This window comes from Arachis hypogaea, chromosome 6, assembly GCF_003086295.3.
Source record: "Arachis hypogaea cultivar Tifrunner chromosome 6, arahy.Tifrunner.gnm2.J5K5, whole genome shotgun sequence".
Taxonomy (NCBI): Eukaryota; Viridiplantae; Streptophyta; class Magnoliopsida; order Fabales; family Fabaceae; genus Arachis; species Arachis hypogaea.
This window is the reverse complement of record NC_092041.1, coordinates 35372716-35395786: the sequence shown is the minus strand read 5'-3', so window position 1 is coordinate 35395786 and position 23071 is coordinate 35372716. Positions and strand designations below refer to the sequence as shown.

The window sequence follows — 23071 nt, the reverse complement described above, 5'->3', positions numbered from 1 at the left end:
AAAAATGGGTAAATCAAAATCGTTTAAATCGAAAGCGCAACACTCCGATCAATAACGTAAACGAACGTATAAGGAATAAGCTAACGCGAAGAGATATACAATAGAGTACCAAAATATATATATCAAGGCTCGGGACTCGGTTTGTGAAGATAACCGGTCCGAACATAAAGGTATACATACGTATATATAGGAACTACCCAAAAGATAAACCAATAGACAATATACAAAACCTGCTTTTATACATACATACATATATATATATATATATATATATATATATATATATATATATATATATATATATATATATGGAGAATAAATTATCTAAACAAAATACATAAATCAAAATAAAATCCCCAGGACTAAGGATCTCCGCCAACAAGAAGTCTCCAGCATGTCTCAGCGAGGAGTCTCATGACCTGCATCTGAAAACTACAAAATTCGCATGGGTGAGAACCGGAGGTTCTCAGCATGGTAACAATGCCCAAACATCTAACATATAATGTCCTGGGAAAGTTGAAGGCAATCCTAGAACTTCCAGAATTATAATCAAAGCGCATAAACATGCTAAACCATAAGAAATGTAAACAGGCGACTAACTTAAGGATCTTTTGAATAACTGGATATCTCCCCTGTCCAAATCCTGCAAACCTCCCAACCGCCAACAGTAATTGAAATGCAAACACCAGTATATCAAACAAAGAGATGCACAAGTAGGAAGCAGATAAGACAATTAGGCAATTAGCAAGTAATGATGCAGTCAGTTAGACAATCCAGACAAATCACATATAATGCATATGATGCATGCTTGTCCTAGTGGCTGATGTGTCTTATCTATCAGTTATAAAGTTAGCCCAACAAATCCTGGTAGCTAACCATTAGACTGTCCCTCTGTCGTGCATCCCCAACTCGAGTTATCTCATAACATAAACATATATATATATATATATATATATATATATATATATATATATATATATATATATCCAACACCCTTACTGGTGTATATTTACGGGGGTGAGCTCATCTAGAACTTTCACAATGTCCGGCCACACTTATGACATGGGTCAACAGAGTATTGAGTCTCCACCTGGAGCACGTGGTGGCTAGCCACTGCTTTCACCTAGGAAAACTCGTATCTCAGATAGGTGAAGTGCAACAATCATAATAATCAACAATTCAACACATATGCATATAATTCACAGCCATATATTATCATTCATCTCAGCCATCCGGCTCACAAATCATAATTTGTAGCCAGCCATAATCATCATCACATACAGCCAATCGGCTCGTATCATACTCAGCCACTCGGTTCATCTCATATACAGCACTCCACCATCCTCCTCAACAACTCATATAATCATCTTTCATCATAATTCATCATAGCATCATCTTTCTTCCTCCACAAGTTACCCTCTTCCCTAGTTTTACTCTCATCACTAGGCATTTTACATCAATTTAAAGTTTAAGGAATGAAATTTCGGGTTTATAAGTGTGAAATAATATTTCGGAAGGTTACGAGCTTGTTGGGAATGTAAAAGATTTGAAAACAAAAGCTTTAGAAAAGAATTGGGTCGCGTGCGTACGCACAGGGGTGTGCGTGCGTATGCCCAGAAGCGTTTTTAAAAGTGTGCGTGCGCACAGGGCTGTGCGTACGCACAGGAAACAAAATCTCCAGGGTTGAGTGCATGAACAAGGTGTGCTAGCGCCACCAACAGCATGCCATTCCCAACGTGTGGATGCGCACAGGTCTGTGCATACGCACAGCTCGAAATCTTTCGTTGGTTGTGTGTGCACACAGGACATGCTAGTGATCCCATCAGTAGCTCTGTCCCCGCGTGTGCGTATGCACAGGGCTGTGCGTGCGCACACAAACCAGAAATCACAAATTCTACAGAAGTTACAAAATTTAGATTTTTTGCCCGAACTTCTAACGATCATATCTCCTTCCACAAAATTCAAATTTCAACCAAATTTAAACAATTTTAAAGCTTATGAAATCATCTTTCAATTAATATAAAAATCATCAAATTCTAAAAACCATAACTCAAGATATGATCCGTTGAAGTTCATCAAAATTTAATTTTTACCAAAACTCACAAACTCCCCATTTTCAAAACATATCCTTACCATTCCCTACCAAATCAACCCAAAACTCAACCATTCCAATCATCAACCATTTCCAAACCTCTTTCAATCATCAATTCTCAATTCCACCATATTTAGCCAATTCTCAATTTAACAAGTTTCATATCATAATCAACATTTCACATCTCAATCTCCAACAAATATTCAATTCATCAATCACCTTTTATACATATATACACATATCAATATTACACTTATATCATGCTCATCAACAAGAGCCTTAACCCATATCATCAATCCAACATATAATTCATATCACACATAACATTACATACTTTACCAACCATTACAACCACTGTACTCACATTCATTTCCACCACCATTCATATATTTAAATTTAATCCAAATTAACCAACAACCACATCAACAATTCCAAAGATCTATCCTAGGGTCACTAGTCTACGTTTTCATACCACATTACATTTTAGATACAGGAAACCAAAATTATACCTTGGCCAATTTCCGTTCCACCCGGAACACTTCAAATTTCACTTTTCCTCAACTTCTAATATCTCAAAGCTCCCCAAAATCAGATTTTCAAGCATAAGCTCTTCTCCAAGCTTTCCAAAACCACCAATTAAGCTCCAATACACAGATATTTAATGTCTAAGCCACAATATCACATCAAAACAGAATAACTCAATACTCAATACCTCAAATTCAACACTTTCACTAGGGTTTGAGATCTCTTACCTTACCCAAAGGTCAAGGAAGAAAGAACAAGCCTTCCCTCCAAATTAATTTGATCCTATAGCACAAAGAAGCTCAAATTCTCAACATTTTTCCCATGAAACTCGAAAATAAAAGCTGAGAATGGAAGCAGAAAACGTGACTTACCTCAAGATTGATTGTGTGGTTTTTATAAAGCTCGACGCCGCGGTTGCGTGGCCACAAATGGTGCATCAATCAGATCTCCGGATCAAAAGTTATGATTAATGAAAGTTGGAGGTAAATAGGAGCAAGTGTTTCATGTTCTTCCCCCTTCTCCCTTCTAATTCAGCGTGTGTGTGTGTTTTGAGGGGAGAGGGTACTGAGCTCTCTCATTAATTGAAAGCTTGGCTGGTCCCTTGGGCCCAACTTGGGTCCGGTTGGCGGTTTGGCCCGTTCGCCCCAATCTTGAGCCGATTTTTTTAAAATTTGTGTCGAAATTTTTGTTTTAAATTTCTCTACCATATTAAACCATAAAAACCTCATTTCTCACTTTCTAGAATATATTTTAATTTTATGAGTTAATTAGCTATTAATTAATCGGGTTTTACAACGATAGACCCCTTTAGGTTACCTCCTAAAATTGTGACCATGGATCCTTTTAGGCCACCTTTTTTTTAAAAGACCATGATCATAGGTACCCTATGATCACTCTTTTTTAAAAAATCGTGACCATAGGTTATTTTTTGTCACAGTAAGATGGTCACGGTTTTTTACCATGACCTTAAAAACCATAGCTATAAACCCAAAATGTTGTAGTGAAGCTTGGAAGCATTGCAACGCCTACATTGTTTCTTGGATCAACCATTTACTAAGTCCAAACATTGTGTAATCTGGATCAATGCAGCTGAAGGGTTGTGAAAAGAATTGAAACATAGATACTACCAAGGAGATATCTATAGGATTATAGAATTAGAAGAAGAGCTATTCATGATTAAGCAAGGAAAATTATTTATAAGAGCATACTACACCAAATAGAAGGCAGTTTTAGAGGAACTCCACAATTTTTGCCTAATACCAGCATGTTCAAGGTGTATCGATGATTGTAATTGTGAGGCTAAATATAAATCTTTATCCATGACTACTCGACGCTATAAGAAAAATGTTGAGTATCGTCGTATTTAGCGTCGTAGAGTAGCCATGACTTTACCGGCAGATTTATTGATGGAATAGGCATGAAATTCGTCAGGTCAAATTGTTTCTGGTGGATTTATGATTTTGATGGTAAAGCCGCCAGTAATAATTAGAGGAAAAAAAGACTGGCGCGTCCTTTAGGGTCAGATTTACCAGCGAAAAAATCCGACAATAAACCCACTTAATGAAACCCTTCATTTTGGTGAACCGCAATACTTACTATTGGATTTTTTCAATAGTAAAGTCGATGGTAACTGTGCCATAAATTTGAAGCACGAACCTTCTTCCCCCTTATTTGAATTTCTCTCTCTCTCTCTCTCTCTCTCTCTCTCTCTCTCTCTTGCTAACCCTCTCGCATCCCACTCTCTCTCTACCCGTCTCATCTCCTCGACAGCCCCTTCCTCTCCGAGATCCACTCCTTGTCATTTTTGCCATTACCATTGCAGCTGCCGAATTCTGAACGAGCTACTACAGCTGCTGTTGCCGCCGCCAATGCCGTTACTTCTATCGTCGTCTACGCCGCTGCTGCTGCTGCTGCCGCCGCCTATGCCGCTTTTTCTTCCCATCTCTGGTGCTCTTCTTCAGGTAATGCTTCTGAACTTAGAATTTTCTAAAATTCTGATTTTTGATGTAATTTATAAGATTTTTTTGCTGATTTGAGACTTCTTATTATTGTTGATTATTTAGTTCTGAACTTAGGATACTAAACTTGTTTTGAATTTAGGATTTTTTAAAATTCTGAACTTAGGGTACTTAACTTGTTTACTTTCAATTTTAATTAGAACATGTTTTGATTTGTGTTCCTTATTCAGTTCTAAACTTAGGATAGCAAACTTGTTTTGAACTTAGAATTTTCTAAAATTCTAAACTTAGGGTAGTGAACTCGTTTAGTTTCAATTTTAATTAAAATATCTGGTTTAATTTCTATTCCTTATTTGGTTCTGAACTTAGGGTATTGAACCTGTTTTGAACTTAGGATTTTCTAGAATTCTGAACTTAATTCCGTTTGAATTGGGATTTTCTCCATCATGATTATGATTCTAAATATTGTGAAAAAATGATTACAATAATTAGCCTGGGACAATTTATTTGTGAAAATGTATGTCTATCTCAAACAAAAAATGGACTAGAACTAAAATTAAAATCGGGACAAGTTTTAATTGTTAAAATGGATTCCATATTAATAAGATCGGCTAATACCTATTTGGCGACTCCAGGAGCAACAGTTCATGGACATTTTGGAGAAATCTTTTTTGAAGGAGATATATTAGTAACATTTATATATGAAAAATCGAGATCAGGTGATATAACCATAGAGAATTTGTTTTTTAATTTCAAGAATTTATGTGATACGTTGCAGCAATCATTTCCGAAGATTTGATAATTGCTAAAAGCCTATTTTTTCGAATTTATAATTCTTAAATTTAAATAAAGGGTAATGAACTTGTTTGTTAGTTTTAATTTTAATTAAAATATGTTCTGATTTATGTTCCTTATTTAATTCTAAACTTAGGGTATTGAACTTGTTTTGAACTTAGGATTTTCTAAAATTCTGAACTTAGGGTATTGAACTTGTTTGTTAGTTCAATTTTAATTAGAACATGTTATGATTTATATTCCTTATTTAGTTTAAACTTAGGGTACTGGACTTAGGATTTTCTAAAATTCTGAACTTAGGGTATTGAACTTGTTTGTTAGTTTTAGTTTTAATTATAGCATGTTCTGATTTGTGTTCCTTATTTAGTTCTAAACTTAGGGTACTAAACTTATTTTGAACATAGGATTTTCTAAAATTCTGAATTTATGGTACTGAACCTATTTAGTTTTAAATTTAAGTAGAACATGTTCTGATTTGTATTCCTTATTTAGTTCTGAATTTAGAGTACTAAACTTGTTTTGAACTTAGAATTTTGTAAAAATCTGAACTTAGGGTACTGAACTTGTTTAGTTTCAATTGTAATTAGAACATGTTCTGATTTCTGTTTCTTATTTATAGACATGACGACGGATAGAGGGGTTGCGGATCAGCCAAGTGGTCGTGGTCATGGTAGAAGGAGGGTTTCTGCCGGTACCCTTGGGAACTCTGGATCCTTATCCTCTACACTGACTACCCCGGTGGTGTCACAGATTGTGGGTGCATCAGACCATCTGTACATCATGCTCCCTAACCTTAACTATGTCCCTGTGCCTACAGCCAATGACGTCGCCTCCATCCATTCAGTAACCCACTGTCTCGCGATGCCGCTTTCAGTGACAGACACTGCAGTGCCAAAATCCTCTCGCAGAAGCCAGCCAGCTAATGTCCTTCCACTACCTTCCATCATACGGATAACGATTAGGCCTGATGGTAGAACGACTACTTTAAATCTGATATATGTTGAAAGTGTTTGATAACTCGTGATTAGTGATTCTTGATTATTGACTTTAGTTTTAGGTGAATTTAAGGTTGTATGTTTAAACTAATGAAAGTGTTTGATATATTGTGATTAGTGATTCTTGATAGTTAATTGTAGTTTTAGTGGATTTATGGTTGTATCTTTGAACTGTTGAAAATGTTTGATATATTGTGATTAGTGATTCTTGATAGTTGATTATAGTTTTAGTTGATTTTTTGTGCTGTTGAACTTTAATTTATATAGAACAAGGAGCAAGATACCTTCATCAGGAAGATATACGACGATCGTATGGGTAGGCGGCTGCAACAGATGCTGGAGGATATACGTGAGAGGGGGGACCACCTCACTTATTGGCTCTGTCCGAAAATCAAGAAGGCTCTATACGTTCATTGGGAGACCGATGAAAGGTTCAAGCATTGACGTCTCACAAACAGATCTAACAGGTCATCAGCCAGGTCGTCTAAGTATACTGGCAGCTCAGCGACCTTCATGAAGACTAAGGCTAGGCTGGTATATACCTTCTCTAATTTTATTATTAACTTAGTTATATTCTTTGACATATCATTAGTAGGCATCCTAACAACTTGTTTCAATGCAACATGTGTAATCAAAGTCGTTGGATTGCGATGTGATATTGGCGGAGACCTTTAAGTACACCCACACTTTAAAGAAGAACAAAGGAGATTTGCTGATCAGTGATCTGTAGATCATTATGTGATTAAACATGTGATCTTGTGATATAAATATAAAATTTTCAATTAACTATATAGCTGTCGTCCTAATGATAATAATGTGTTACATAAGAATTCTACACGCAGAGACTGGAGGCTGCAACTCAGCAATCTTTGCAAAGTGGGGAGGACGCTAGTGGCATTGCCATTTCAGTCGTCGATCTCGATGCGATTTGGCGGGAGAACGCTTCAGCGCTGTACAAGAACTGCATATATAGGTTGGGGTCTTTCTTTGCCAATAGCCTCTGTACCTCCACGTTGAGCCCATCGTCCGCCTCTGCCACCATTCGAGCCGTCGATCTCAAGGAAGGCATTGATTTGAGGCTGCAAGTGCAGAAGTTCACCCGGAGCCTTCACGAACAAGCTTAGGAGCTGACTGAGACTCGAGAGAGGTATCATGAGATCCTCACACGTGACGAACATGGATGACCTCAGGCTGATATAAAAGGAGTAGCTGGAACGACTTCAGCGAATGGAGCAGCAAATGGAGGTGTAATAAGCTTAGATGCACACCGCTGGCATCAGCCCTACTGGTGGGACACAGACATCACTATTTTCTCCGCCGCTTCAGTAGGACCATAGGTTTTATTTTATTATTTCATACATTTATTTGGTGTACTTGACTTTTATTTAATTTGTACATTGTATTATTTATTTATTTTAAATAAAAATTCTTCGTTATTTATGAATTGACCACTAATTATATGAAAAAATAAATTTAAAATTAAAATTGACCACTCATTTTAAATTTCAAAAAAAAAATAAAAATAAAATGACATTATAGTCGGAATTACTGTAGGAATAATCCGAAGGTAACTTGGCGCAAAACAACATGTTTTGGTGTTAATAATATCGTCGGAAAAATTTGACAGTAACCAATTTATTTCCTGAGTTGGTAATCTGGTATAAAATCCGACGGTAATTACCGTCGGACAAAATAAATCCAACGGTAAATATTTATCAGCAAGGTTTATACTGTCTGATTGTTTTCGATAGTAAATTCGACGGTAAATTGATTATTGTCGGATATATTTAAAAAATCTGACGATAAATCCAATAGTACTCAGCGTTTTTCTTTTAGTATTTTTTTTTTAGATTTGAAAGAGTCCAAGTATATCTCTCACTACAATTCCTCTTAATAATGAGAATTACCATTCCTAGTCTAGATCAATGTGGTTGTCCGTGAAAACCAAGAGCAAGCTCAAGTTTGTCGATGGTCCAGTACTTTGGACAGAAAAAATGATGCTACATATTGAGGGATGGGACAAATGTAAGTCTTTTTGTTTTGTCTTGACTTCATGCTTTCGTTAGTTCTGAAATCTTAGGAAGTGTTTTATGGCGTATGTTGCTGCTGGAATATGAGTCAGAGATTATATTAATATAATCTTTCTTGGCATAGCTAATTAAATTACAGGAAGAGAGGTTTTTGACCAAAGAAGGAGAGTTATCCGCAACCTCCTATTTCGCAAAAAGTCAAAGCCATATAGAAAGAATTAGAGGAATTCAAGACGATTCCAAGTTGCGATTGCATGGATCGATGTAAATATGAAGCCTGCTTTCTCTATGCTGCAGCAAGAGAGGCAAATGATTTTTCAAGTGTAGTTATTAAAGAGAAACAAAATGTTGAGAGTTTGCAGAATTGCACAAATCAAGTGTAGTTATTAAAACAGAAATGATGAGCATAAAAAATAAGAATTGAATTGATAATTTATTGAACTGAATTGTATTCTATTTATAACCATATTCTCCTAACTACTAGCTTAGCTCATCAATAACAAAACCAACTAACTAACTATCTTATTTTCTCGGTAAGCTTCTCCTGATTTTTGAAAGCTAACCTTTTCTTCTATTTTAATCCTTTCTCAAATAGAAATTAATGTAAAGTTGATTAAATAAGCTTATAAATATTTTGATCAGTTATTAATCATAGATCTTGAATATGAATCCTAATAAGAATGGAAAAGTTCATCTATGGAAATTAATTAGCCAAACACAGTTTTGTTGCTAGATTTTAGTAGTTATCAAGTATTATAGTTGAATTAATTTTAAATTTTTTAAAAATTTAACCGTTAAGAATACAATTAATATAAACTAAAAAATTTAAGAATAAAATTAAAATAAAATATTTTAAAAGTTTTTGTACAAAATTTAGAAAAAAAGATACTTTATTCTTAATTAAATCTCTACCTATTCAGTCAAGTTATATGTGCAGAATTAAATTGGATTATTCTTAGTAATATGATAATGTAGATTCAAGACTTTTTCCATATAGAATATTGTGGCAAAGCACGTGCACCGTATGACTCCAATGGTCCTAACATCTACCTGTAGAATTTACACATACAATTGAATTAGGTCACTCTTAAAATCATTTTGACCAATTATTATCTTCAATAATACAAATAATAGAAGTTGAAGTTTGAATATTGGGGAATCTACTTTTGCACGATGCATGTACTTGAAAACATCGCTGGGAGTGGGAGGAGTCCATGAGGCAGCGAAAACCATGCTAGCTACTCATCATTTCCTTCTTTTTTTTTCATTATATATTATTATGTTAGAATTTTTTTTTTCCATGCAGTATAAGAAACGCTTTACAAAGACAATAAGTCATAATATTTAAATAGTATATTATCACATTAGTAAAAATAATTATTTTTAAATTTATTATTTAAAAATTATTTAAACACAGAAATATAACTGCACTGTATAAAACTATTTACATTGTCATAATTTTTAGATTAAACTCATTATTATATTTAATCAGTCTTATATATAATTCACAAAGAGGAAAAATAAACGTTATATATAATATATAGAGCGATGTTAATGGCTACCAGTTCAGTAGTCAACATGTAATCTTTATAAGGAAAAACAAGAAAATCAAACAAACAAGTATGTTGTCTTTCTTTTGTGAAAGATGAAAAGTGAAATTGTTATTAGCTCTATGCTGGTTAAAAAATTGCTAATCATTTAGATTTAGACTATTTTTATATAATATATTTATTAGAAAATTATATTTTTTGAAATTTGATTTATATAGTCTTCTTTTATGTAAATTTTGGTAAAAAAAAGTTTTATTGCATTAATTTTGGTATATATATATATATATATATGATATAAAAAATAATTGTTACAAACTACTATTAAGCCATATAGAAATAACGTTAGCATTGTTACATATTACTCGAGATAAATCATAGAAGAATTTTATAATATTTTCAGAAAAAGCTACTTTTAGACTAAAAGGGATCGGATTTGAATTGGGGTAGTTTAATTTGTGAGTATAAAAGAATTTATTTATACATATATTTAATTATATATTAATGTTGTATTAATAAAAAATTTATTTTTAAAATTTATTATAAATAATATTATCTAAAATCATGAATGCAATTAAATGAAATAACAGAATATCATTATATATATGAAAATTAACCTCTTTCAAGTTTCAATTATATTATACCTATTGAATTGAGAATGGGGGTAACATGCAAATTAAATGAAGGTTGAAGCAGTAGAAGAGGAAATGGAGTGGGTGGGTGAGTGAGTGGACCCCAAAAACAAAATGAGAGCCCACTCACCAGAGAGGGCCGCACGAGCCTCAGGGAACCAGCTTGCCACAACACACACCCCCTTTTTCTCTTTTATTTTTATTGTTTTTATTTTTTTATATACAATTCTAACGCTTACATATTTATACAAACTCACGAAAATTTGATATGATATCATTTTTTAATATATATTTATTTTAATAACAAATTCAAAAGAAGACACATAAAAAAAAAATTTAATTAAACTTAGTTACGAAAATGATTTATTCCCCTACTATTTCACCTTAAAATAAAGTTAATGATTTTTTTCCCCTTTTGTGTTATAAAGTGTTAGAATTGTGTCTATCCAAAAATGTCTTTTTATTTTTTTCATTGTGATTCTTGCTGTCGGTTCAGCACACTAGTTTTGTTGGCCCACATCCCCCAACTATGATGCCCTATGCAATGCAATGCTTATATAGTAACTATTAGGCATTGTCATCATCATGTTGTGCACATCATTCATCAACTACTTTTATTCACATCACCAACTCATGCCAAATTCAGTACATTAACCCATATTCCTTGTATTACTCTTCTACTCATGTTTCATCATGCGAACCAAAGTTTACCTTCTCATTTTAGTCTTGCTTTATGTATTCTTAGAATATGTGCTATCTATATGACCCAATTCATATACTTTATATACTACGTATATTCTATACTTCACCAACCATATTTCTCCATTCATAATTCTATTAAGGGACTTCAACTACTGTTCACAATTTGCTTCAACCTGAAAACCTTTTTGGATTGAGTCCCGGTGTTCTCCATTAAGAGTGCTCTACTTCAAGTTTATTTGATTCGACCTAACTTGAAATTAAAATATAATTTTCAAGGAAGTATATTTTTTTTTATAAAATTAATGATAAATTGTAAGACTTTTATGTTGATATATTATATGATGTCATTTTTAGCAGAGGATTTATTTTTTCATACATATACATACTATATTAACATAATGGGACTCAATGATAATCTCGTTTGATCCGGATAATCGATCATATATATAGTAGGATAAGAATTCACTATAGTTATATATATATATATATATATATATATATATATATATATATATATATATATATATATATATATATATATATATATATATAGTGACAAATCTTTTATATTTATAAGTTGAAATTTAATTTTAATATACTGAACTATAAAACTCTTTTGTAATTATTCACGTATTGATTGTTGAAAATGATATGTAATTAAATATATGTATAAAGTTCTTTTATAACTATCGGTGTATTAAAATTAACTTGTATAAACTTTTTAAAATTTATAGTAAAATTCATATACAGTTGTTTTCGTTTAAAAGTAGATAGTTAAAAATTATTAGATAATTTTATATATTTAACTAAATTACTATTTAATAGTTTTAACTATCAACATCACATGAAAATAACTGGAAATGGCTCGTGTGAACCCACGGAGTGCGTGGAACAACAATGGCACCAAATGTGTTTTCACATAGACCATACAGAGTTAACAGTATGTCTAATTGTTTGTGTTGGTTGTTGAAATAGCAAAATTGTTTATTCAAACCCCTCATCACTTTCTCTAACAGACCCAACGGCCATTTATTCATCGTTATTTTCCTGAGCAATTTAGTGAGGTAGCTCGAAAAAAATAATCTTAAGAAAGTTAGGTAAATAATATATGCAAATAATTGAAGTGAATAGTGAAAATCAGAAATTGTGAATTTGGTGGTGTACTGCAAGCATATTTCCCTAAAATAAGTGAATATGTTAACCTCTTCCTCATATATATTAATTGAGATGTGGAAATTTCTATGAAGTTTCATGGTAGAAGAATAGAGTGGGAAAACAGTTTGGATGAAGAATTTTGAGAAAGCAACGACACAGAACATTTAGTTTCATGCTGAGTCACTCTGTTACTATTTCGCTTCAAATGAGAATTATGTGTTCCCACAGGCCACATAAATGCTCTTTACAAGTTTGGAATTCATTTTTGTTATTAATATTTTTAAATTTAAATTAAAAATAATCATAATTTTACAATATTAACTAAAAAGATAATTAATAAACGAAGGAAAAAGTACTGAATTGCTACAAACAAGTTTCACTAATTGCAATTGGGCAACCATGTGTGTTCCAGTTTCACCCACGTCAAATCGAATCAAATCTTTATTGCCATAAACCTTTTCTCTACGCTTAGCGTTGTCGTTTCTTGTGTTGCAAATGTTCAGCCTCATACATACTACTTACCAAATGGGTCAAAGACTATTTTAAGTCTTTTGAGTTTTGAAAGAAACATGATGAACGAATGGTTGAACTTGAACTATTTTATTACTGGTTTTGTAATTAATTATATTTATATTTTAATATTTAAAAACAATTACATGTAAAATATCTTTTTTTTTTTTTTAACTATAAGAATTGTGTTCATCCTAGAAATGAAGAAAAATAAACTTGAGTTTTGTAGGACCATAATAGTAGAAATAATTTGGTGCTATTTGTAACTACTACTCTTTTATTCCCAAAACTGGTCAAAGAATGATAGTTTTGAGAGAGTTGTCTATAATTGTTGACTGGAGAATGAACAATCATATTTGCTTGGTGTTTTTCTCGTCTAATTTTTCTTCCATAAGATAATATGTAGTAATTGAAAAGTGATAAAAATAAGAAAGTATAATCAATAGCATAAAGAGTTAAATACTGAATTTAACACGTAAGAAGCAGAGCATCTTATATGTTAAAAATTATGGTTTAAAAGGAAAATGTTCGAAATAAAGATAGAAGTATAATTCTATTATTCGTAAGTTTTTTATTATTAATGACCATCAAGAATTCAAGATCCAAGATTCTCCTACGGTCTATCAAAGACAAAGTCATTAATAACATAACTTAACAAAATAACATAATATTTTAAATTAATTTTCCAACTTTCTAGTTTAATTCTTTAGTGTTGAATTCACTCATTTGTTGCTTGGATCCAAACACATTTAACCTATATGATATTATTATTATAGTAAATGGTGTGGGATTTGGGGATACAAAGTATTATAGAAAATAAAGGGTTCAAAAAGTTATATGGACCGAAGAAATTAAATGAAATTTTGAGATTTGATCTACATTGTCTCATGTTTCCTTAGCACAAGGACCATTGTGATTAGATGCTTTTGAAAAATTGACAAATCATATTTGATTTTGAAGGTGTGTAATGCATTATTACGATGATTATTTGTTGCATAAAACAAGTTACAATTTTTAGTCCTACTCTTTTTAACTAATAATAATAATAATAATACTTTTATATTATTGAATTTTGAAGGTCTCTGCTCCATCCTACTCTCACTGAACCAGCAACTGCCAAGTTGTAACCCTTTTCTTTATAAAAGTTATATATATACTTTACATTTTCAGTGTATCAAAATTAAATTCAGACACCTATAATAATTTCACAATTCAAGATAGAGTTTCTTACAAGTACATTGTTTTATTTTATTTTATTTTTTCCTAAAGTAAATTTTTACTAATTAGTCACTGCCTACTCTTCCACGAGAAATATGCACTAGAGAAACACAGATCAGAGGGGCCAAGAAATTAAGACTCGAAAAGTTAGAACCTTGTCCTTAGGACATTAATTAATTGTAAGGAAACCCACCTGAAAAAATGGGGGGGCTATCTGAGTTTATAGAAAAGGCAATAATGTAGCCTCATGAAGTAAAACTTAAAATTAAATTGAAAAACCTTTATATTTTCATATATAACTTTGTAATTCAGAATCTCATATGAGTGAAGCCTTTGAGCTGAGAATAATAAAACTCTAAGACATGAAGGGAGATCTACTCAGCAATAATTCTGAGAGTTGAAACGGATCTTACCCGCTTCCTCACATGTTAGCTGCACATAATTAATTACACACAGAACAATGTAGTTGGATAAGGAATCAATCATAAAAAGTAACAATGTCTACTATTATGGCATAATACCCAATTTTATGTTTCACAAATCTTATAATAATGATCACAATAAAAGGGTAAAAAGAAATTAAAAGACGATGATACTTGACCAATTTACTGCTCTACTTCCTGCCCTGAATTGAGTTGAGACTTGAGAATCTTCAGTGGTCGGCGCGCTCGTGCCAGCACAAAAGCATGGCGACGCAGCGGCGTAGAATGTAGAATTTGGCTCTCTGCTTCTTCACAAGGTGGCTACACTTCTGCCCAAAAGACTTGCAAGGATCACAACCTTCTTGTTCTTGCTTCTGCTGATTACTACTTGTATTATTATTGTTATTATTTTGGTTTTGGCCTGTGTTACTTTCTTTCACTGCCATTACATGAAGTGAATTTATTTTATGTTCTTGTGTGTAGTACTACTACTGCTCTCTGCTTCCACAAAGGCGTTTATATAGCAAAAGAATAGAGATATATATTTATGTCTATTTGGGTAATCAATTCTGGGTCTTCTAGATCAAGTATGGACTATGGACTGTGTTACTATTCCAATCCCACAAGTTGTCAGAGAAAAAAAAAAACTATATGTAAATGGAATGGGCCAACGTTGCTATATATTTTACCCTCCTTCATATTATACGACATTAATCTCATTCACAACCAAAATGCCAGAAAAAACGTAAAAATAAAAGGTCATCTTATTAAGTATAATCATGGATTTCCTATATAAAGATTATGAACTAAATTTTGTGCAACTTAATGTTGTGTGTGAGCTCTTTTTTTTTTTTTAATTTCTGAAAAGGGTAAATTCTTATGTTAGTACTCTTGGTTCTTGATGTTGGACTATGTTGAAATGTTTCATAGGAAAAAAATATCACATGCAAGACAAGCATTTAATGCCAAATTTGACAATAACGTATTTCTGGTAAGATTAAATTAGAATATAATATATTTTTTTGACATTATCATCAATAAAAAATAATTATATGAGTGATTATCATTGATATTAACCACTATTATTTAAATGAATAAAATTAAAAAATCAATAATTAATCAGTCAATTTCAATCAATATAAAAAAATTATTTATCTTCAATTAATTTTTACCTTTTTATTTTTTTTCTTTCACCATCATAATTTTATTACTACCATCAATCACCACTGCCCTCGGCGACCACCATCGTGGACTATCTCTGGTCTCAGTCAACCACTACTGCTACTTCTGAGTTCTGACCACCTTATATTCCAAATCCTATATCATAAATTCTATACCCTAAATTAGTTTTATTTTATTTGACTTTCAAATATTTTTTTATTTGACTTTTGGATGTTTTAATTATTTTTAGTTTTAGAGGGTTTTTTTAATGTTCAATTTTAAGTGATAAATATTAGCTATAATATTGTTTGAGGAATTTTAGTTTAGTATACTTTCTCTATTTAAATAATTATGAAAACAAAAAAGCTAGTTAGATGACATACAATATACTTTATTTTATGGATCGATGACAACTATAACCCTTCCTTATAATAGTAGTAGTGACTTAGAATTCTTGGATCAAAGGGCTAAATTGTTAATGAAGTCCTAAGTACTAATCCCTTTTGCCAACTAGGAAAGATACAAATGGTGGCCCAGCCAATGTATACGCCTTGCATATGCAATAAAATGGATAGAGATAGCAAAAACTGCATATTTAGAGTGCCTATATGATACCCCTAATGATATTGTTTTTTGCTCTTAGAATCTAGTGACATACAAGCATAATGCAACTTTTCTTTTTCTTTTTCTTCTTTTTCTTTTCTTAATAATGTTGCAACATTGTTTGTGGAAACCGTGACATGAAATTCTCATCGATGAAACAATATGTATGGTCACGCTTGCAAGTTGTAATAATATATGTCTATAGAACGGTTCCTTATTATATTTTGGCTTCTTCAAATTACTCTTCTACCTTCATGTGCTAATTCCATTGCATAAAATGAGAAAGATACAAGTTTTACTAACTTAATCATTGCTTCATTTGGGTCAGTGTGTTCCTTTGCAAGCATGCATTCAACCGTTTTGATAGCCATAGTCGGATTAAGAAACTTGCACCCAAACTTGTGTTTTTTGCCAAAGAGATAACGATATTGGTGGGGGATTATTTGACAAGAAAGTGAGGTGCACAAATTAAGCAGGTTTTGTGTTATGTTTGGTGACGTTAACAAGTTAATTAGGCATAGGTCTACTTCAAGGGACATATGTTTTTTTTTTTTTGCAAAGCCTTTTTAGTGGGTTTGAGGATACCTTTTCCCATGGGAGTCTTCATCATGCATACCTTTTGGTTGGTTTAGTATCTTTACAGTTTGTAATTTGTAAATACTAGTGTTTTTGTCCGAGAATGTAAATTTTTTGAAAATGCCTTCGATTTTGTCTTGACATTATAAATTATGACAGAAAATATTTATAAAATTAAACTATTTTTATAAAAAAGTTGTAGAGAATAAAAATTTCCATCGATTAAGAAGGTAAGGATCCCGATAAGATTTTTAGTTATTAGTTTATGTAAAAGAGTTTAATTTTTTACTAATAATTAATTTTAATACTTATTAGTTTATGTAAAATTATTTTATTTAAATAATTAAATCTTGATTCTAATTAATAATTATTAATCACAATACTAGTATTTCTCCAAATTATATGTAATAAATATTTGAAAGAATCGAAATAAAAATGTAGATTGAAATAAAAGATAAGTGGTGAAAATCTGAAACTAAATAAAAAATTAAAAAATATGTATACAATAATATTATATTTTTTATGTGAATAAATATTACGAGATTATTTTTTCTAATTATATTTAATTATAAATTTAATGTATTTTTTATAGTTTTATGAATTTATTTAAATTATATTACTTTATTAATTTTATTTTTTGTAGACTAAAAAGGTAGAAAGAGATAGAGAATGAGAGAGAAGAGAAAGAAAAAGGTAAAAAAGAAGGAAAGAGAGAATTTGTTAATTTAAAAAAATATTTTATTTTAATTCTAATTAAAGAATGTCGCGTGATATATTTTGATTTATTAAATTAGTTATAAAATAAACATTATAAATTATGTATATTATAGAGTAGAAAGAGTAGAAAAAAAATGAAAAAGAGATATGTAGATAAAAAAATAGAAGAAAGTTTATTAATTTTAAATAATATATAATAGATTATCTTAACTAGAATGATAGACAAATTTAGTCCCATTTCATGATGAGAATGAAATATAAGAAATAAGTTAAATTAATTATGTTTGGTATATACTAAAAATTTATTTATTTATATAAAATATATTAAAATATAAATATATATTAAAATAAATTAAATAATATATGTATTTAAAGAGTATTTTTTTTATGTATATAGTATTTCTTTTTAAGCCAAGTAGTACTATTTGGCTGCAAACCACTTGGCCATCTCACTTCAAAGGCATATTTTTCTCCTTTAAATGTTATTTTGCACTTGGTTTACGTGGATGTATCAATTATTCAATTATCGCTAACAGTGTTTTCCTTGCTTTTCTTGTACGGAATCATCCTTCTGCTAACACTTGGTTCAAAAGTGGCGCTTACAAATCTCATTAGTTCTTATATATATATATATTATTAAGAGTAATTCTTTTTCTACATTAATTTATTACTACAAAATAATTTTTAAAAAGTGAAAGAAATATAATAAATAAGTGGTTGTTAAACAATATGAATAAGAATTTGGTACTTCATGAAAAATAATAGAATCCGATGGTTAAGTCAATTTAGTCTAGATAAGTAATCTAATACATCTGATAAATTATTTTTTTTTATGAAAATATTCTTCTATTTAAATAAATATTGAGAGTTTAAATCTCGTTTTTTGTCGTGTAGTAACCGATTGGCCAGTAAATACCCTGAGAACAGAAAAAATGAAAATTGAATAGTCTTCCTCAGGCAGTCATTTCTATTGGGGGTAGGGGATCTCTAACGAAGTGAACAACACGATATGGGCTTGGTTGGTAGCAGAGAGAAAAGAACTTGCCGATAGAACTCATTGGGGAGCTAGTTTCAAAATTCCTGAGAACAAGTGAGTATGCTTGTATGACCGGAAAAAAAAAAAAAACTGAGAACAATGTTATCGTTAATGCCAATAAAACTAAATGAACAAAACAAAATCTGTAGAAAATAATGAAAACAAACACCAATTATCTGAGTGTGCATATAAATCAACCATATTCATACTTTTCTTTTTTACTTGAATTTTCTTTCTTACAACGGTACAAGTTCTTTGGTTGGTCATGCAGTTCCATCCTCAATTACCATGGCTGAGTGTCAAGATTTTCCTTCAAATAGTCACTGCTTTTGTACTTAAAGCAAGTAAGATGAATTGGCATAACCTTGGTGTATACACAAGTACTATACTATCACTATACAATCAAGTCCACATATGCATGAAGTCCTTCGCACTCAAGGCACTGCTTGAGCTTCTTCAGTGCTCGGCTCTCCAACTGTCGGACCCTCTCCTTTGTCAAACCAAGTACGTTTCCAATTTCTTGCAGAGATTTCTCGCGGCCATCCTCGATACCAAATCTTAGACTGACTATCCTCTTCTCCTTTGGGCTTAAGTTGCTTAGGAGGTTGCGCACGTGCCTCCTCATAAGCTCTTTTTCGACACTCAAGCCTGGGATCTCAATTGCACTATCTGCAGTAATTTCCTGCATATATAAGAAAAAGGTCATAGACTATTAACCTTGGAAGATTTGCATGATGATAAACTGAAAAGGCCGAGTGTTCATCAATACTAATCCCAGAGTATCCAAGATGAGCATGGCAGAAGTTTTGAATTAATCTAGCAGGCCAATAGAGTTCCTAACAAAACAATTAAACAATCATATGGAAAACACAAATAGGATTTTGAAATTCCAAATTCCCCCCTCCCTCCAAAAAATGATTGGCTATTTTGATAAAAATGCAAGAGAATTTTGGACAGTCAGCAGCCTCCATGGGTCAATGAAAACTGGCAGACCGAAGTGGGACATATTAACAACTTCAAAAAAAAAAAAAGTAATAATGTAAACGATCAAGATAGACTACAATGTTGTGAGAAACAATTGTCATATAGATTGGCTTGGTTTACAAAACCAACCACCCAAGCAATGAGTTCAAAAGCTAAACTGAAACACACTGCTATCTTTTACTGAATTGTTCTGATGTCATCTGATCTACAATCTCCATTACACCTTTAAAAACCTACAGGGTGTTGCTCCTGTTCCCTTCGACCACACAGCAAAATGCAATAACCATGGATATTCAAGATTATTAGCAGTATATTACGTTCTCAATTCTTAGCGATTATATTTCAACAAATTTGCTTATACAATTATTGGCAGAAAAAGACTCGATACATATACTTAGCGATTTAAATGGAAAATAGAAGAGCCTGTCAGCAGTTCTAAACATTGATAAAGAGTATTTTTTCATTGTTTCATTCAATAGATCTACGAAATTATACCATATCAAGGGGAAAGTCACATTTACTTTACTTGAGTACCCTACCTGGTAAGTTGTATCTTGGTCTGCCCACACAGGTTGCTGCATTGATATTGGTATTCTTGCAGAAAATAACAACTTTTCAAACTTTTCTACCGTAATTCCTACCCTTTCTGCTAATTCTTCTTTACTGGGGTGAATATTTCCTTCTTGAATGAATAATTTCTTTGCTTCCATGACCTTGCCCAAAAGGGTATATAAACTCTCCTGAAGATTTTGCACAGACTACGTGTTACCTTGAAATAGAATTGATGTTTGCTTTATAAATAACAAACCTACTAATAAAAACAAAGGAGCAATATAATGACATCAATTCTCCGCCCTAAGAAAAATATCATCTGTCAACAGAAAGCAAATTCCTGAAATACTGACGCTGCAGAAGGATGCTTAATTTTAACTAACAAGAATACAGAGAAATAACAATTTTTACCGGCAGACGGATTGACCTGGAATGTAGAAATATGGCCTTTCTAATTGTTTGCCTTATCCACCAGTATGCATAGGTACCAAACCGGCAACCAACTCGTGGTTTAAACCTTTCAACACTCTTCATAAGTCCCATACTTCCCTCCTAAAAAGAGCACCAGAAATGAAACATCAACTATGTAGATGCTAATAATGTTATTCTGAGAATAAACAGTGTAGAGAGTACATATATAAGAAGATTGAGGCTACCTGCAATAAGTCCTGAAGACTGAGACCACGACCCTGATACTGTTTAGCAATATGAACAACCATCCGTAAATTGGCATTAATTATCTTTTCTCTGATTATGTTACCATGATGGATCTGTGTCTGCAGGGCATGGCAGCTAAGACCCACACCTTCAGCCCATTCAATCAAAGTTGGTTCCCGTCCAAATTGAGATTGGAGCCTGATCTTTACTTCTTCTAATCTCAGAAAATCCTATTACATATTCTTCCACATTAGAGCAAACAAATATCTTCAATAGTGCATGCCATGAATTTAAAGTTCATATGGAATGTCGAGTCACACCTGTAGCTGAACGAACAATTGAGACTCTTCTTCAGAGGTCAAAAGTTTCTTTGTCTCAGGACCCCACAAGAACAAGCGCAGGGGATCATTTTGATCAAATCCTTCCTTTATCTTCTTTTCTACTTGTAGCCTTCCCTGTAGGTCTGATTTTCTTGCAAGATAACTTTCTTCATCAAGAAATTTTGACTTTGAAACTTTTCTTTGCTTCAGTCTCCTTTCTAGAAGCCTTCTTGACCGCACAATTTTATTCTTTCCAATTGAAGTGTCAGCTAAGCTTGTGGAAGCCAGACTGAAAAGGCATATTATAGGTGTTATTCTCAAAACAAATTAATTATCACAAAGATAGAAGTAGAACTAACCCAAGAGGAAGTGGATCGTCATCTTCGTCATCTTCAATCATTTTCATCTCTTCAGCCACTAATGCTGCTTGTTTTGCGGCCGACAGAGCTTGCTTAGAGAGGGATACTGCATCAAATTGCAAACCATCTGCAGGTCTATCTGAATCAACTCTATCGGGCTGCAGAGATGAAGCAGCAGCAGTTTCTCCTGTTGAGGATTTCAATCTACAATATACAATACACGCACAAGTGTGCGCGCACACACACACTAAATGAGACAACTTTGGTGTATAAGAGTTCTAATTAGCAATTGAGACCGATAAGTACGATTCAATGTATCTTACACATTTTGCAAATGTGACCAGAGTTGCAACTGCTGCCTAAAGTGATGCAATAACTGATCAGCATTATCATTGCTATCCTTATCGCGGACCAAGCCCGTATCCACATTTCTTGTATTTGATGTAACCTTTAGTAAAGCATAGGCGAGATTAATCGAAAACTTGCACAATAAATGAGGTCACTACATACAACAAGACTAGAGTTTGGTCCGAAACTAGGGTAAATGGAGTTAATGAATGAACAAAATTTGAACCTGAGAGTTCTTATCTTCCTTATACAAGTGAAGCAGAGGCTTATACTCATCACGCTGCTCTTGCGAGAGAACAGAGGTAGAAAAATGCTGAGCAGCAAAACTTGAAGACCAAGAAGCAACTAAAGGTGCAGCTTGTTCATGAAGCATCAGAACTGTAGGTGCCAACTTCAACTCAGACACACAAATTGGGGGCAAAAAACAAAAGCTTTATTTTCTTTTTCCCTCAAAATTCAACAAATTATGTATATAAATTATGTATGTGTAAAATAACCCTGTCCTGAAGTAAAAAAGAAACAAGTGTAGGAAGTGGACCTGAAGCCGAAGAGGTAGAAGAAAGGAGAGTTCTTGGAGGAAAGGGTGGAGATGTAATAAACATTGTTTTGGCGGATTCCATGCTTCTGAAATTGTCACTATATATACAGAGTGTTGTTGAGTGTTGAGTAGCCTGAGAGATTGTGCAGAGATATTGAGAATAATGGAATGTGATAGAGGAGCAAAAGCGAACCAAAGGATAGTTCAAGTCTTCAACTTGTATCAAACACAAACAACATAAAAAGATCTTAGTGACTCAAGGAGGGAAATATCATGCTATGTTTTGCGGAGTGATGAGGGCCGTCCTGAAGCCCAATTCATGACCACCTTTGGGTTCCCTCAAAGTATCCGTATGGACGTGGGTCGGACCGTGTGGCCTGCTACTCCCTTTCTTTTGTCTTCGCCCATAAACAAGGTTAAATCCTTGATCCATTATACGAAAATTAAAAAATAACAGATCTTGTCTTCCCCCAAAAATTAATTAAATAATAAATAAATCAAGCTGGGTTGATTTAGTAGTTAGTGCCTTAGTCCATTTAAACAAGTGTCACAAGTACAGTTGTAAAAACCCTTAAGGAGTTTCAATCTGCAATGAATTAGTCTTTGTTCTGCTGGATTAAAAAATATCTTAAAAAATAT

The 23071-nt window shown here is 32.5% G+C and overlaps 1 protein-coding gene across 2 annotated transcripts; it reads right to left on the bottom strand.

Annotated features, from left to right (window-relative positions):
* Window positions 1-18830: 18830 nt before the first annotated feature.
* On the bottom strand, window positions 18831-22676 carry LOC112696546 (RNA polymerase sigma factor sigF, chloroplastic). 2 transcript variants are annotated; one of them, XM_072196949.1, is made up of 9 exons: window positions 22433-22676; window positions 22121-22272; window positions 21870-21994; window positions 21547-21750; window positions 21188-21476; window positions 20867-21097; window positions 20622-20762; window positions 20198-20398; window positions 18831-19356 (listed from the first exon to the last, which is right to left on the bottom strand). In XM_072196949.1, the coding sequence occupies exons 1-9, from the start codon at window positions 22512-22514 to the stop codon at window positions 19069-19071; spliced, it is 1713 nt and encodes a 570-aa protein (XP_072053050.1). In that variant the 5' UTR covers window positions 22515-22676; the 3' UTR covers window positions 18831-19068. The 2 variants fall into 2 exon arrangements, with proteins under 2 accessions (XP_072053050.1, XP_025605136.1); XM_025749351.3 differs by having other exon boundaries at window positions 22121-22285; window positions 22433-22671.
* Between the last annotated feature and the right edge of the window lie 395 nt (window positions 22677-23071).